Source organism: Dermacentor silvarum, chromosome 2 (genome assembly GCF_013339745.2).
Source record: "Dermacentor silvarum isolate Dsil-2018 chromosome 2, BIME_Dsil_1.4, whole genome shotgun sequence".
Taxonomy (NCBI): Eukaryota; Metazoa; Arthropoda; class Arachnida; order Ixodida; family Ixodidae; genus Dermacentor; species Dermacentor silvarum.
In genome coordinates this window covers 164,119,033-164,137,005 of record NC_051155.1, presented here as the reverse complement: position 1 = coordinate 164,137,005, position 17,973 = coordinate 164,119,033, and the positions used below count along the sequence as shown (strand labels likewise).

At 50.7% G+C, this 17,973-nt stretch overlaps 1 protein-coding gene across 1 annotated transcript in view; it reads left to right on the top strand.

Annotated features, from left to right (window-relative positions):
- The first annotated feature begins 1,356 nt into the window (after nt 1–1,356).
- LOC119442026 (integrin beta pat-3-like) overlaps nt 1,357–17,973 on the top strand; it is a 52,870-nt gene continuing 36,253 nt past the window's right edge. Inside the window, exons 1-2 of the mRNA XM_049661814.1 lie at nt 1,357–1,765; nt 16,075–16,438. Coding sequence (XP_049517771.1) covers nt 16,088–16,438 — 351 coding nt within the window. The 5' untranslated portion in view covers nt 1,357–1,765; nt 16,075–16,087. The remainder of the gene's footprint in view (nt 1,766–16,074; nt 16,439–17,973) is intronic.

The following is a 17,973-nucleotide window of genomic DNA, read 5'->3' as shown; positions in this document are numbered from 1 at the left end:
GTCTCTACAAGTCGCAGGAAATTTCCCCTGATCGCCTGGCACACTCGATCGTAGAATGGCACCACGAGGAAGTGAGGTTAAAGTTGAATGTCCTCGGTATGCGCGCGGTGCCTCACCCAGGAACGCGTCATCTGCGCATGTTCCGGTGACGCATATGCGTAGCCACGGCATGGCCTTGATGAAGTTGGGGTGCGCCCTCTAGCCGGTTGTAACGTCAGCTCTGGCCGTGGCAGTGGCGCCGCGCCAAGTTCAGCTGGTCAGGGTCGCCACAGGCAGCTTGCACGAGAGGACAGAGAGAGAGAGAGAGAAAACTAAGCCCGACGCGTCTTGCAAGTTTTACATTTTTTCCGAAAATTCCGCGGTTACAGTTTGTTAGTGTAGCGACCTCACTAATATCACCGTTCGTGCCTTATTACATGTATGACTTCCATGCGATAATGTTGACGTATGGTCGGCCACAAAAGCTTGTGGGACATGACATTTGCGAGAAAGCTGAATTCCCCGCGAAGCCTCGGCACACAGCCTTGAATTCAAAGTTTCACTCTGTAATAGTGTTGTAATCTGTAATCGTAGTAGTAGTCGATTCGCATGGGCGAGCATTTCCTGGAACAATTCTTGAAACGTGATCAGAAGAACGCAAGGGCAGTTCACATCGTACTAGCCACACTATTACGGTGTACTAATTTGAAAGTGTTACTCTTATGGAAAATCTTACGGGCAATATAGAACTCCGCGTCACTGTTTAAGATATATGTTGTACTACGCAAAATCAAAGAGAAATCTAATTTTTTCGCAAACTGTTAATGATTGTATGTTAATTTGTATTGCCCTGACATGAGTGGAATAAATGGGGGGAGGGGAGCGACTTTATTTTGTCCCAGTGTCAGGCCATTCCGAGTTTCTTTTTGCGCGCTTATTCTTGCGCGGATTTACTCGCACAGCAGTAGTTTGAAAAGTTATCTGTCACGTGCGTTTTGGCAATAAACCATTATGTAGCAGAACGAGTACCATTTCTCGAATACTATTATATTTTGTTTCTTGCCTGATATTAAGTTTATTAATTATTTATGCAGCCAATTAAATAGATAATTTAACGGTGTTGAAACGCCACTAGGCAGACCCGACATTTGCTTTTCCAGCCTTACCTGAAGTGTCATATTATCGGTGGTTTTGGTATCTCCCGGTAATATTTTGCGATAACTTTTCTGCGGCACCCAGACGGCTACTCGGGAGGCAGTTATAGCCTCCGAGATTTGGCGTTGTCCACGTGGCTCTCGATGTTCGCGCGCTTGTCAATCTCTAAGGCTATACTACATCGATAGCTTTTTTTCTTGCATCGGCGGCAGATGGCGCCACCATGCTTTCCCCGCGCCGGCCGCTGTTTGCGCGCTCGTCTGCAAACAGGTGCGAGCGTCTGCTGCGCTGTTGAGTGCCGGCGGAATGTGCCTCGCCGCGTTTCAGTGAGAAGGTAGACCTACGTGTGTGTGTGTGTGTGTATGTGCTGTTGGTCCATTACGATCATCGCTGTCAGCGCTTCACCCTCTCTCGCCGAGGCCTGTGAAGAGGAGCCGGTTAGTGTGCACCGGTTACGCGCGGCTACTGCGGGCGCGTGCAGGGGAACGTCGTCGTCGTCGACATCACGCGGCCCTCACGGCGATCGCAGCGGGAGCCTTTGAAAACCTCCCGCAAAGGCTGTGCGCGTTGCTCGTTCCAGAGGCGGCACGGCGCTGATATCGCAGCAGCACCGGGGATTTCAGCGATATTGGTGAGTGACCCACGATCGCTTACGCACCCATCCTGCAGCGTATGTTCTCGCGGTCGAATTTCGGAACGCGCGGAGCCCCTTTAAAACTCCCGTTTTTCTTCGCAAGCGCCTCTCTGGCCCCCTTTACTGCCCACTACAGTAAACTTCAGGTCGAATGCGTGAGGCGACGCTAAAAAGATGACTTTAAAACAGCTTAGAAGCGAAGTTATGGGCGGATCTACGAACAGGTGGTACATCTCGAGCATTGAAAAAATATTGCTGTCAGCGTGGCGGCGGCGGACTGACAGTTCGATGCTGGCAAAAATAACCTTTTGTAATACTCAACTTTAGCAACGTGTTAGTTTCGTCGGGTAGAAATTTTATAATTGAGAGGCGGTCTTACCACCCAGAAAGTGTAGCATAGTCTGTGGCTCTGTTGCTGCGGTGCGAAATGCCCCACCGACATAATTGTTTTCTCGGCTTGACGAGACGCGTCTGTGTTTGGACAAGGAAATGTGCGTGTATTCGTCAACAGTCCCATTGGCAGTAGAAACAAATCGAGTCGTACGCAACCCGTGACCGCTTCTGGCGAGGGAGTTATTTTCCAGAGCACAGTCCCCCTGTTGTGCGGGGCGTGGGACGGTCGAAGCGTCTCAGCTGATTCACTCGTGTGTTATGTTCCATGCCTATGTATACACACCAGTCATAAAAACGCCTCTGCGGCTCTCGCGATGCTTGCGACAGGGTGTCCGAGAAATTACAGGCCACTCGCGGTCTCATGAAGGAGAACGCGCGGTTCCCGGCTTGAGCGTTCCTACGTTACGTAGGTCTATTTGTGACGTCATCAACAGGGAGAATGGACTGCCAGCGCCGACTGCACTAGCTGTTTCGTTGGCGTGACGCATGCTCCGACTTAGCGCGAAAACTACTTTTTGCGTGACTTCGGTACTTGGGAGTGACGCTACGAGCTTCCTGCTGCAGTTCCTCCAAACATTCGTTTCATGACTGCTTGGAGGTTGAGTAAGCCAATTGCAAGCTACTGACGGTGCGCGTGCTTATCGTTTCTTTTCCCTCTTATGCGTGAATCCGATACGCTTGCTATTCATGTGAATACGGGGCCGAAGCTGGGGTCCCTGTGTGTGTGTGTGTGGGGGGGGGGGGGGGGGGGGTTATTCCGTAAGTGGACATGTCCATTTCGTCTGCTGCTGATTTTCCGCATGATTGGATGGGCTGGGGTACGCGTGAGAAGGAGACAGGCACGCTCAGCCGATCAGCACTTCAGCGGCAGACGAAACGAACATGCCCCCCCCCCCCCCCCTCTCCCTGGTCGTTTTTGGAGTTCCTGCCATTATGTAATGGATGTTACACTTTTCCACGTTTCTTCAGCGTTTTGCCGCTCACATTTCCTGTTGCTAGTTTGCACGTTACACTCCGATACGTGCATGCTCATCGTTGACTCTGATCGCGAACTCCCTATGCGCCGCCGACCGGTCTGTGTTGCGTTTGCGTTTGGTAGCCAGACTGCATGCTGCACCGCGCAGCAGATGGTGTTAATGGCCGAGCCGTCAAAGAAGTCGCGTCTGGTTATGCACGAGCGTCGCATAACTCAGCGCCATCACGCCCAACAATGAGCGGTACTGTTTAGCAGCCCCAACGTAGTACGTTGGAGACGTCAACGCCCGCCGCACGAAAGCGAAGCGGTCCCCTCTCCTGTATACAGCAGACCGCTCTGGTATTACAGCAGCTGTGGCACTTGTATAGTCGTGCAACTTCGGGACTTTGATCGGTCGCCAGCACGCTCAGTGAACGTAGCGCTGGCGAGTCGGCGTTGTATAGTCGTGCGTAAACGTGTTAACCAAAGACAGAGCAGCGCCGGGGAGCAAGTGAGTCACGCCCCAGTAGATAAAGAGATCGCCCATCTGCCTGCAAACTCTATGTGTCGATGTCTTGCCGGGCGCCACGCCGCCGACCTCGCTGTGTCGGTCATTGCGAGTACGTATGCAGTCCCGTGTGTGTCCTAAGGGCGAGGTCTTACTCGCGCACGTAGCCTCCTTATCGGACCGCGTGTTTGCCAAGGCGCGATAGCCGTACGCGAGAGAGCGGTCCGAGGAAGCCGCGCCTTCTTCGGCCACGGCCGGCGCCGCGTATCGGCTCGGCCGACGGCGTCGCGTCTTCCACTAAATGTTTCGCCCGCGATATGCTCTGCCTTATCGTCCATTCTGGTCAACGTTCTGCTACGGTGCCTTTAATTAATAGTTGACGTGTAGCGTTTAAACTTAAGTCTACGAGTCACGCGCGAGGTGCTATGTGTGTTCAGGGTGGACAAAGTGCGAAATGGGCTTATATTAGTCAGTTGTGATGGCGGAATCGCATCACTTGTTTCAGTGGCAAGCCTGCAGGAGCGACAACTGCTGGACGCTCTCGCGTTTTGGCATATAGATCGCTCGGCGCGCAGAGGGGGATGAGATAAAAGAAGATAAGCATTCCTGAATGCCTAAAGAAATCGCTTGTCTATATCTTTCACCCATGCAGTGTCAATTCTTTAGATGCGAACGCTTCAATGGAGCCCCGCTCCTTCGACCAGATTAGATCGAGCGTGTCTGTATACAACCCTTTACGCAGACCCACTTGCAAGAAGAAGCTAAGCCAGCCACCCCGAAGGGGCTGCAGTCGAGTCGCATTTCGAGAAGCCCTTCTGAAAGTTGGGAGGGGAGAAAGATCGAACTTCGTCCGGCTTCTCCTGACAAGCCGCGAAGCGCGCTGGACGACGCGTTCTTTTTTGCGAGATCTCGCTTGAGATCTCACGGGGGCAAGATTGCTCCCGCTGTGTTTCTGCATGCACATGGTCGCTTCGCGGAAGGTCGCCGAAGGGGCCTCCCCGCGGTGGTCGCCCGTATGGTCCTTTTAGTGAATTGTCCCATTGACAACGGACTGCGCGCAGTGCTTGCAAAAGAGATTTGGAGATGTCGTGCCTCGGGCCTTCTCTTTCAGTGAAGTGGTTGTTTGTTTAACGACGTGAGTGAACTACCCATGGGTCTGTTAAGGGAAGCCCAGAAAAAGACTGCAAATGTTGTTGTTGTTTTCGGGGGGGGGGGGGGGGGGGGGGCATTTTAATTTTTGGAGATATCTGTTCTGAAGAAAGTTCGCGGATGGCAGTTTCTGGATGAAGTGAAATGAGGCGGACCCATTATGTAAATTATGCGCAGCACACACACACACACACACACACACACACACACACACACACATATATATATATATATATTATTTCATAGTTATATATGTAATAATGTAAAGCACCTGGGGTTCTTTAAGGTGCGCGTAAATCTAAGCATATGGGTGTTCTAGCATTTCGCCCCATCGAAATGCAGCCGCCGTGGCCGTGATTTGATCCCGCGACCTCATGCTTAGCAGACTAACACCATAGCCACTAAACAACCACGGCGGGTTAGCGCAAAAGTAACTGGAACGCCAATGCATTTCTCCGCAATGTTCGGGAATTAATATCTCCAAACTGGTGCCACCCTGAGAATTAGTTCCTAGTGCATCCACCTTGCGAATTCCACGGCTGGAATTTGTAAATTGCAACACGGGCCATAAGTTAATATGTTAAAACCTAATTGGTGATTTTTTAATTAGTCGATTATGCATTAGAATTTTTTGTGCAAGTAATGTCCAACTCTTCGAGTAGACCAGCTCATGAACTAGAATTGTGCTATCTGCCACAGGCAACCTTTAAAAATTTTTTGAAAGTGTTTGCTGAAACACACCGTATTTATGGCCTGTGCATGCAAGAGGCGATGTTTCCATCCCTAATGCGTAAATGTTGTAAATAATTAAAAGAGTTTTTTTTTATTTTATTTTGTCGCCTGTCGTTAGCGTTGCCTACTGGAAAGAGAATCAATATTGAGACACATATCACTCATGTGCTTTTCACACGCCGTTGATAGAAGACTCTGCCGAAGGGGTCACTGAAGTCTGCAGGTTTTTTTCAGGGTCAAAAAAGCACCCAAAGTAATTTGAAGTGAGGTGAACGTTGTACATCAACATATTCATTCTCTAGGTATAGACTATCCACTTAGTTGGCTACCTCCTTCTCTTTAAAAAATGTAATAAACTTTGTACTTTGTATACATTTAAATATATTGTGTCTGTGCGTGGTGTTCCCAGCGGAAATAAAAAAAAAATTCGGCCGACTACGGGGAGCCCCCTCCCCGTAGTCGGCGCTTATGACGTGTGCAGTGGTCGGTTGCAAGAGATAGTGATTGGCATCTTAAGAAATAGAATGAATCTGTGTGGCCAAGTCCACGGACCGCTGCTACATAAGGACAGCCTGTGTGGCCAGCCTTTCTCGATTGCACGACTTTCCTCGAGCATTAAAAAAAAAAAAAAATGGCCCTTCCGCCAGCGTTGTATTGCTAACCTCCAAAGAAAGGACTTCAGCCCCGGCACGTCGGCAAGAGTGAGTACCGCTCTTTACACAGCGAGTAGTGCCGCTTCCTGACATAATATGTGTCTCGCACTTTATCTGCACACATCCACCCCAACTCACACGCAAGCGTACGCCCACTATATCACCAGCGTATCAAAGAGTAAGTGAATGCAAGGGCGCACACTTGAATCAATGCGGAGAAGCATGGGTGACGACAACTATACACTGACTACACACGAATGTTCGAAGCTGAACATTTCGTGACGGTCCACGGGGGGTAAGCGAGTGACTAACGATATGTCTTTGCTACAAGCGATTACACAGTGCCGAACACCTACGCGTCCCAAGCGCCCTTCTGCGCAGCAGGAACAAATGTATCACAACAGCGCGCACACTCGTCAGCGATTAGGCAGAAAATAAACAATGAGATAGTGAATGCACCGAGAGCTGAGTCAGAAACATTACAAACCGCTGCTTCAAAGTGTTTGCCGAATAAAGAATCGAGAGCAAAACACAGTGATCCTGATTAAATTCACTAGTGAAAGATTTCGACAGCTTGGAACGCATTTTTAGCCGCGCTTTTATTGTACACAAGCACCGTATACGCTGCACCCGCTGTTTGGACAAGCCGTAACGAACACCGAAAGCGCTTACGTGTCCTCTGAAGCTGTGGCCAAAGCTTCGATCGTGTCGTCCTCCCAGTCACCGTTTACCATATCCGCCGAAACACAAGTTTGCCGAGCCGCACCGGGGCGTCGTACACATCTATATTGTAAACACGGAGGCAGCTGAGGCAAGCAATGGACGCGTCATCAAACATGGCGGCGCCCACGGGATCGCCGTGAATAGGGTCACAGTCGAACCCGGATATATCGAACCCAGATATAACGAACTATTGTGTATAACGAACAGCAGTAAAACACCCTTGAATTTTTTTTGTATAACATTTGTGTTTTATATATCGAATTACCTATATGCCGAACTTTTTTGTGTGATCCCCTTCAGATTCGATATATCCGGGTTCTTCTGTATAGAGGAAGATGCACTATATTTGCTATCCTACAGAGCTAATGGGTAGGAGCAGGCTGAGAGAAAGGGAAAGAAGAGAGATGCGGCAGCACAGTCCCGCGGGCGTTGCTTCCATGCAAATCTAGGAGTACGGCTGGCGCGCAGAAAGGTAGCTCACAAAGCACCGTTTGACTTCCGAGAAGAGCTGAGCCTCGCATCCTGGCTGTTACGTAAAGAGTGCCGGTGTGCCAGTGTCCGCTAAAATGACTGTATATGCTACCAAACTCCCTTTGGGAGCCGCATACAGTAACACACACACACACACACACACACACACACACACACACACACACACACACACACACACACACACACACACACACACACACACACACACACACACACACACACACACACACACACACACACACACACACACACACACTCATATATATATATATATATATATATATATATATATATATATATATACCTAGTGTTTACCTAGTGGACTTCGGCCGCCGTTGATTGGCTGGAGCTGTACGGCCGCGTAGACTGGCTGGAGGCGCCTCTCTCGTACTACAGCCAAGCCAATCAGTGCTTCAGCGGCAGCCGAAATGGACCGTTCACTATAAGTGGACAATAACAAAATGACCCCCGGATTACAAGCTCACCCCACCGAAGTGACGTCGCAAGCGAACTATGGCCATTCATGTATAGCCGCTTTATTTATTGATTTGTTTATTTGTGCATAATGCAAGTAGCTTCGTCCCTGATAAAGCCTCTCCCATTCCCACACTCCTTCACCCTACCTGCACTGGTTATACAGTTGCAGTTCAGCAGTTATTTTCTTACTTCCCTTTTCTTCACTCTATGCGGAAAAGGAGCAATAGTAATAAACAACGAATTACTACTGAAGACCAGGCTGTGATGCGTCTGGGGTAGCGCATGTCCTCACGAGATGCGGCAGGCAGGCTCACGCGGGGGAGGTGTTCCGAAGTGGCTCAACTTGTCCGCTCTCTCAGCGGGCAGTGGAGGTTGCTCCGCCCTCGCTGTAGCTCTGTCGCTCAGGATTACACCGCCGTTGGCACCCGCGGTTAAAGAAAGAGGTAATGGGCTGCTCCCCTGCTTGCCACGGGGTGTGGAAACCTGTTCTCTCTTAGGGGGACCGCAAGATGGACTGGTCTTCCCGATCGCCTGCAGGCAAACAAAACGGGCACTCCGCGTCTCCTTCTTCGATAGCATGACCGCTGAATAGAAAGGCACACGGTCGTGTGCCTTTCTATCCAGCGGCCGTATCCCTATAGTCGATAACCTTGGGGACCTGTACCTCCTCTCCTCGGCTGGCCGACGTTCAGGTGTCAGTTTCCACCTTCGGTGGTGATGATTATATGGTGGGGCATAGGAACCCAGAGCCGCTCGATGAAACGCACGACCTCGTGCGTTTCGTCGAGCGGCCGTGGGGAAGCATTCCGGCCATTTCTACGCAAGCACAAGGAGAGGCAGCTATATAAAGTGTGACCAGCAGGCCATTTGTCATTATCTTTTACTTTCTTTGTCAACCAACAATAGCAATATATCTCAGCCTACCTTTGCCCGCCGTCTATAGGCCGCTTGTAGCGAACCGCAAAAAGCGTTACGGAAGAAACGTGAAGAAACTGAAGTTTACCTTTAGATTTCTTGCCTCTCCTGAACGCTACGCGACAGTGACGTCAGCGCTCATCAAGACTCGCGGACAAACGCTTGAAACGACGTCTGGAGCCATTGCAACGACTTTGGGTGCGGTTGTTACCGGCGTCGCGTGGTCGGCTTGACCCTGGTCTCGTGCGGAGGTCTTTCAAGCAATTTCAATGCACTGGACGCCACAAAAAAAAAAAAATAATAATGAGACGTCATCCGCTTCATATTGCTTCATATTTTGGAAGCACGTGCGAGACCCATTCGATGAGCGTGAACCAACTTCGAGAAGCGCTTGGCTGGGCTAGCTTGTTTCACCAATTCACAAGTGCCAACTCTCCCGAATTTCCCCTAAGTTTACGAATTTCGGGCTCGTTCTACCATTTTATTGCGACAGCAATTATATGGACATTCCAGGCGCACTTCTGCCATTGGCGCGTTACCACGCGCTGTATGCTGTATGTGCGAGTGAAAGCGTGCGAGGGTGATGTAACGATGGCGGTTGAATTCCTCGCGCGCAAGGGAGGAAAGTGGGGAGTGAGCGCGCCGTCTTCCGCCGCGCGCAAGGCACCGGGGGAAGGAAAGAGAGGGGATTGGGGGCGCGTTCTACTCCGGCCGCTGCTGCGTATGGAGCGGCCACTTGTGCGCTGTTTTCGCCGCTTTGTTCGCGGTGAAGCGACAGGCAGCACGAAGGTCAGTTCGCTTGCTGCTGCAGGCGCGCTTCCTCACTCCAGCGTTTTGACAGCGACATTCCGCGGTCATCGAGTGAGATGCGTTCACGTTTGCTTGTGGCGCGTGACACCATGCTTGTTAATTTAATCAGTAGGCGAATGTTTACAAGTTTATACGGCCAATAAAACTACCATCAATTCTTTGTATAGCTGTCTACTAATTTGCTATCTCAAGCAATGTTCCGACCTTCGGGCGAAACTGCGACTTTTTTACGAACTTACACCGTCGTTGGCAGTGTAAGTTGGTAAAAAAGTTCGAAAAGAATTTATTTTACACCGCCAATTAACGGTGGTGTAAAATAAATTCTGTTCGAGAAATTGTTTTAAAAGTGATGAAAGAGAGGATGCAAGATCGCAAAAAAGAAAAGAAAGAAAGAAGAAAGAAAGAAAGAAAGCGCGCAAGATAAAAATTGTCATGCTATACCGCAGCGCCGCCTTTTTGTGGCAGCTCAAGACGCCGTATTAGAGTGGCCTTTTCCAGAGCACACCAGCCCATGCAGGATGGAATGCAATGCCGTATAGATATATTCCACAAGCGTAGCCTCCTATATAGTTGGTAATGCCTGTGCAATTGCCTCGGAACGGCCGGTCAACTTCCTTTCTTCTGTACCTTTCACACTGCCTTTTTACAAATATTGTCGGTTAATCATCGTTAATAAAGTGTGTACGTATCACGCAATAGGTGTGTGCTCAAGTCAGACACTGTGAAAATGCTTGATATATATACTTTAGCGAAGTGTTTCGGAACCTATTTGTAGATTAGTGCGTTGTAGCTATCCGTGCGAATCTGCCGCATCGTCTCACCCATAGGTGGGGGTGAGAATGCCTTTATACAGGAGATTACAAGCGTTGACAATTCATTGAACTCATGCACGATAGCGCCACTCACGTAGCAACAGTACCTCATTAGATGTCGCGAATAGCGAAATCGTGGACATACATTGTGAATGCAGCACAATAGCGTTGTTCCCTTAGGACGAGCGATGACAGCCAGCCTGAGCGTCGGTCGCTATTCGAATTTTGCGGCGCGCGTGGGCTCTCATTGCTGGAACATAAGCTTGACGCTTTGAGTTTGTTCGTTCAAGTTTAGACATGTGGTGCGTGCAGACAGTCGCTTCTCCTTTTTCACTTAAAAAAAAAATTGGTCGTGATCACTTTGTCAGTTTATCCTCTTCTTTCCTTGCCGAGTTGTCAAATAGATTAAGCCTACTTCGGCAAACCTCCCTGTCTTTCCTTCTTTAGCGTTTAAATATTTATAACGAGCAAATATGCTACGGCATGTTGTGCGACGGGACTGGATCGGCTGGCAGCTATATTATCCTCTGATCGCGTTCTCTTATCGTCTCCATTAGCACGCTGATTGTTTTAAAGGAGAGAACGGTGCTCAATTTGTTAGTGTCCAGAATAGTGCATCGCTCTGAAATAACTATCTTCCTGCCTGAATGTAGTCATTCATTCATTCATTCACATTGGGTTTGAAGTCCCAAAGCAACACATGGGCTTTATGACAGCCGCCGATGTATAGTGGATGACTCCGGCTCAATTGTGGTCACTCGCGGTTCTTTAACGTCCACTTAAGCTCGGTGGTACACAAGCATTTTTGCATTCTGCCAGCATCAAACTGCCATCGCTGTTGACCGGGAGTCGAAACCGCACAAAACATGGTGGAAAGCATATATATACGATCTAAGAACAAACGGTGTGCACGCTATGCTGCTTCTGCGGGAGTCACTGCTTCTTCTTATATAATTGACACCATTTCCAAAAATTCTCGGGCTCCTTGATGATAATACATTCACCCTGACTCAGAGGAGTGGACGAGCCTTTAATTGGGGCTGTGCGAGGATCATCGAAAAAAAAAAATAGTGGCAGTTTCGCCCGAAAGGCGAAGCATCGATTGCGATAGCAAATAAATTAGTAGACGGCTGTACGAAGTAAGAATAGCAGTTTTATCGGCCGTATTAACTTGCCAACGTTCGCTTACAAATAAATCTAAATTACTAATGTGTCAGCGCTCGCCGGCAAACATGAACACATCACACTCGATGACCGCGGACACTCGCTGTGAAAACACTGGCGTGAGGAAGCGCGGCGGCAGCAGCGAGCGAAGTGACCGTCGTGCTGCCTATCGCTTCAACACAAACTGAGCGGCGAGAACGCAGCACGCACAAAGGACTCTGCCCCCAAAGCAGATCGTTTTCAAGATAGGGCGTGCGCGGCCGCTCAATACACAGTTGCTGCCGGAGTACAACGCCGCCACCTCTCTCCCGTCCCCCCGGTGCCTGCGCGCGACGGAAGACGGGCCGCTTCCTGCCCGCTTTCCTCCCTTTCGCGCGGGCGAGATTGAGCCGCGATCGTCGGCTCCCCTCGCACGCTTTCACTCGCACATACAGAATGCGGCGCGCGGCGACGGTGTTAACGCCCGTTGAACTTCATACGGAACATCACGGCGACGGCAAAAATGCGCCTGGAATATCCATATAATTGCTATCGCAATAATAGGGAGTTTAACATGGCACGGGACGGCCAGTCACTCCCGACAAGTAAGTTGTCGGCACCTTCTTTGTTACAAACTTCTGAACATCTTCGTTCCCTTCTTCTCTACGCCCCCCCCCCCCTCCTTTCCCCGCCAAACGCACACACCTACACACCCAAAAGCCGCATTCCTGTTCCCACTCTATAACACAATGTTAAACCCAGGCTGAGCACCCGACAACGGTTGACCCCTGCCGAGTCTTTGCTGCTGCCGCCACCGTCCGCGTGGTCCCGCCGCTGACTACTTATCGTTAGCCCATTAGAGCGGTCCGTTCGTTTTCTTGCATAGTAGCGCTAAAGAGCCGCTCGCCGTAACCGCGTGCCGTGCCTAATCGCGGGGATGCGACGGGGGGCAAAAAATAAGCGCGGTAAAGTGGCGGCGAGCGCAGCTTCTGTCCAGGAAAGCCGTTCGCGCTAATCGGCGGGCCCCCTCTTCGATGAACGACTGCTTCACTTCGGTTGGAGCAGTGGTCGGCGCGCGCAATTAGGGGCCCGGCCGCCCGCGAGTCTGGCCGGTAGCTGCCGTCCGACAAACTCCATGGTGTGCTCCCTACATCTATGACTAAAGAACGTGTGCACGCGCGCTGGATTATATCACTAAAACCGTGCACTATTGCGGAAGCTATGCAGCCGGAGTCACCTCTCCGACTGACGTGATTGAGGAAGTCGTTTCACGCGTAAGAAAATGGTTTCGTGATTGGCAGTCTCACGCGGAGTCGGCCAGCTAGTAAGGATTCGCGAGCCGCTCTTTTAACCGCGCTCAATACTGCACAATTAACAGCGCAGAAGAAACGAATGCTGTATATAGTTCAACGAGAGGGTGGAACACAACGCTCTCAGGTTTATCGTTGTTTCGTTATATAGCTGTGCCTGTCTCCTTCGTACCGTTCTGTACCGTCGCGGACACGACTCGCTTGTCTTTCTCTTATGGTGCTTTATCGTATACCTCGGGCAGTCCTCCTCTATACGTTGTCCATTTGATTTTCCTGACCGCGTTGTCACTATGTACCAGACGTCGTGCATTCGGTGCGCGCATTAAACTATCCTCCCGCGCACTTCCACAGTACTGCACGGTTCTCGCGAGACAGTGGGTATAGGTGCTGCCCCGGGGGTAAGGGGGGGGCGGGGGCGGCGAAGCCGCCGAGGGGCACTTTGCCCCCTGCGCTCTCAAGCTGTGCTCAAGAGGAGCGCGCCCATGCGAAGACTGCCTGGTGTGTGCTTCACCGGGGCGCCCGACGGCTCGGAGCCCGGCCCTCGCACGAACCTCTCGGTATATGTACCTACTACGTGCACGATGAGACCCGCCTTCCGAATCTCTGCTCCGGCCGGCGCGCATCGTTTCCTCGAAAAGGGGGCAGCCTCGCGCGATGGGCCTCCCTTCGACGCCCAGCGGGTGAACGATTCCACCGCGCATTGCCGCTGCCGGAAGGCGAGTCTCTTCTCTCAGAAGCCGACCAGAGCGCACCACGGCGAGTGCGGCTCCTCCTGCATGCATGGGATGTGCTGCATGCATGGTGCATCCACGTATACTATGTGCCCGTGGCTATATACGCGTGATGCAAAGTGTTTATATGAGATTCTTGCCCTACGACTTGCGTCAGGGCGTCGGGGAATGTGTATGCATCTGCATATATGTTATTCGTCAGCGGCTTGCCGAGGTATAGCTACCGTGTCCCCTGGCGTTGTGGAATTGCCGTGGGTGCATCTCGAGCTGTTTTGCCGCTCCCAGGCTGGCTATACGTTGTTGCAATAGAAGTCGCTGCATGAGGCTTCGGTAATTTCTCGGTCTCACTTTGGTGGAACGCTCGGCTCTGTACTGTAGGTTGTATGTAGTCAGGTGGGTGCGTGCGTTTACTGTTTTTAGGATTTCTGATTCTCTTCTTTTTTTTTTTAGGTTGTCAGAAAACTTCAAACTTTATACGCAACAGAAGCGTGTCGAGACGCAGTCGCCAGGACCAAGTTGCCGCCACTATTGCGCTTATACTCCGGCGCAGTAAGTTTACGTCATTAACGACAATTGAGTGCATAATGTCGAAGTAGTAAACGAGGTGCGTGCGTTGTGTAAATAAGAATGCGCGGCCGAAAATGTGATGGGACGGGAAGGATCGAAAAGTCCTCGCTCGAGACTTTCCGAGCATGCGGCACCCGTTCGTCCTGCATTCCTTCGACCTCTGCTACCGAGGTCGTGCTCCGCGGATCGTCGGCTTTGTATGGAACGGGAACAAAGCAGCCTGTTTGCCTTTTCGTGCGCCCCCTCGGCATGCTTGCGGAACGCCTTCAAAGCGTGCTTCCGACTCATCGAGTTAGCTTCTGTGGGCAGTTGACAAAGCTAACGAGTCTTCGTCGGCGTGCGTTTACCTCCGTAACTTTTTTTTTTTTTTTTTTTCACTCAGCGGCATCCCCTGGGGGCACCCCGCGGGAAAACGCGCTTCTTTCCGGCCGTACTTGCCGCCGCTGTTTTTGCACAAACAGAGGGTTCGCTCGTGGGTTCTTGATGGGTCTTGCCCGCCTCTGTGGCCTCCCCACCAGTCCCTGTGCGAGACTGGGAGACCTTACCGCGCAGGGCATCGATGCAGAACTATATCCACGCTGCCCCCGTCATCGCGTGTCTCTTGTCACGTGTCCACATGCGTCGTAGGTCAACGTCACAAAAGCTGCATATGAAACGACGCGACTGTTTCGCAGACTGAGTGACTGCGTATATCCCGTACTTGCCCCTATTTTCAAGGGATCTCGCGCTCCTCGATTTATCACGTTCATTTTTTTTCGGAGCGTGCGCGTTCGTGGCGAGAGCGAGAAAAGAGAGAGAATTAAGGCAGAGATCTTAATCAGAAATGTGTCTGGTTGGCTACGAAAGGGAAAGGCAGCTGTTTCGCTGCTTGGACTGCAGAACTGCGCATTGTGCGCACCACAATACTCCAGGGTCATTCAAAGAGCTATAGAAGCACAATACAAGCGTCCTTTACGCCACTCTGTGGTCAACTATATGTGGTCACGCGCGGAGTAGCCCGGGAATTTAAAATTTTGACTTACGTGCAGGGATGTCAAAGTATACAGTTTTTCACCAGTTGTCTTTCTCGCTGGCACATTTATCTTCATTTGGTAATTTCTCTTCTAATTGGCCTGCGCCATCAGGCGGGCAGCGTGCACTTCCTTCCCTCGAGATAAAATGTATAATTACTCAAGTAAACCCGGCGCTGTGGCGTTGTCTGTGGCGGCTTCGTGCCGAGCACGATGCCCGAGTTCGACTTCTGCGGCAGCAGCGGCCGCATTTGATGGAGCCGGAATTAAAAAAAAAATAAAATAAATAAATAAATAAATAAATAAATAAATAAATAAATAAATAAATAAATAAATAAATAAATAAATAAATAAATAAACGCTCGTGCTCTTTGATTTAGTCACTCGGAGCACGTTACAGAGCGAGCTCCGAGTGACCAAGTTAGCCCACAGTCAATTATTAAAGCTTTTCTCATAATTCTATTTACCCTGCAGTGGAACATTAAACCACTAATTCCTAAAGACAAGCCACGTCCTTTATTTCGCCTTCTCTGTGAACAGTCGTGTGTTTTCTTTAACTCGGATGGTGGACCCGGCAGAGCACCTGTCTCAGTGAGGTACCCGGATGTGTCTCAGGGCAAGAGGAACACTCTAGATGACTAATAAAGACGTCTGACAACTGAACTGATTTCCTAGAACTTGCCTGTACCGTAGAGACCCGAGTGCGACTTCAAGTGACCGAGAACCACCACATTGCATGCAAGCGTCCGACGCGGTGACCTTGCATTCATCTTAGAGGCGGAGTGCACTTACTGGTATCCGTGCAACTGGTAATACCGGTAGCTGTTAGGTATATAGGTGGCCTCTCCACATATATTCATTGTCGAACGGTTAATAAATTACGACACGAGGCGAATGAAACGAACGTGTTTCTTCTGTTCCTGCAGAGGACGACCAGACATGGCGGTGGTCCTGGCGGCCTGCTGCTGCTGCCTGCTCGTGCTGCTGGCGGGTCCCGGCTCATCGGTCGAAGTCCAAGAGTTGTCTTCAGGCCAGGGGCTTACCGCGGACCTCCATCAGTCGTCGCCGAGCCCGGAGGCGTCCACGTTGCCAGATATTCTCTCATTGGACGAAGATTCGACTCCGGGCCATAAGGCAGCGCCTGTCCGGGAAGCGCCTCCAAGCCCGGAGCCGTTTCCGGGCCAGGACGGGGCCACCGCTGCCGCCTTGCGCTCGGACCCGTGCGCCTCGAGCGCCGACAACTGCTCCGAGTGCCTGAGGCATCCAGAGTGCGCCTGGTGTTCTCAGCAGGTATGTATATATGCTGCGCCCACTTATTTGTCTTTTAACAGCGGAGCTGTTTAAGCTCTTAGTTGCGCCGCGTAGCGCGAACAAGAACTGCTCCTGGCAATGCATAACGTCAACGCGCGTTGCCTAGCAACCACCTCGCGGAGCGGTGTGCGCTTCACCTCCTCTCCGTGCCGTGCACATGTTGACTTGACCAACACTTGACCTCGACTAGAGAATGCCGGAGCGCTCGTCGAGTGACGTCGCGGAGAGCAGGCCGGCGGCGCGCTGGGGGATAGGAGCTAAATAAAGGTATCGTGCATTTACGTGCAACGTTAACCGGTGTGCTTGTTTTTTAGGCGTAGTTGAACGGATGGCACACAGAGCATAGAGGGTGTTCAGGATAGTTTTATTTACACAGAACTATTTGCGCGCTGCCAATAGTGAAAAGACTGTCAACAACAAATGAAATGGTTCGACCTTAGGATTGAGAATGGTTTTTGCGGAATGACAGGGAGCATGGCCTATATTTGAATGTCACAGTGCTGACCTCCTCTTCAGCGTAGCTTCCTTTCTTTGCTTCGATTTATTGTCCGCGTCAAAGAGCTTGTTTTTCATGCGACCACACCATAATACATATCTCATGACAACTTCACTGGTGTGTCCTCCGCATTCGTCGAAATCACAAGACTCATCAGTGGCAAGCAGCTCTAAAGTGAGGTCTGTGACAAGTTGCCGCTGATTTGCTACCCTCAAAAAGTCAGTTTTCTGGGACAGCTTGTGTACACCAGGGTAGCAGTGGGTAACAGCATTCACGACACACATTGCAGGAAACACGAGGCCACCTCGGTCTAGTACATTTACAAGCTCGTAGTGTTTCTGTGCGACGGCAACATTTATGGGCTTGTCTATCGTCAGCAGCGCCCTGCATTTCAAGCAGTTTCAAGAGTTTCGATGCTGCTTGAATGGAGTAGCCGGCTACGTATATGAGGACCGAAATGCTATATCTGAAATTTTCGACAGCGTGTCGGCAGTGACTACGACATTCCACTTTGACCTGGGTGATTTCGAGTGATTGCGGAGATCTTCCCAGCTATCATCCCATGCACCATCAGTGCAGCGAGATGTAGGGATCACGGGCAATGAACTTTGCAGCCTTAATTTATTCTCTCCTTTATACAGCTGTGGAATGGACACGTGGTACTGAGAGCCCGCCAGCTGCCTGTGTTACCCGAAGCGCTCTTCTTAGCTGTCAGTCTGGAGCTCTCCCAGAAGTACGTAAGGGAGACGCAGCTCGTTGAAGCAGTAACTGGCGATTTCTAGCAGAGCATACGTCGTTTGGTGAAGAGCTGCGCGGGTTTCCTTGGTGAGCGTTCCACTAGCCAGGTCCTTGCTTCTCCTTGTGTCCAGCCAGTCGAGAAGCTGATGCAAAAAGACCACTTTGGGATCGTCCATTGAAGGAAAAAGAGGTTCCTGAAGTACGTCCTTGAGCCGCTTCCTCTTGTGCGGTGTTTTAACGTTCATGATCTTTCACCACTTTGCTATAATATCCACAAAAT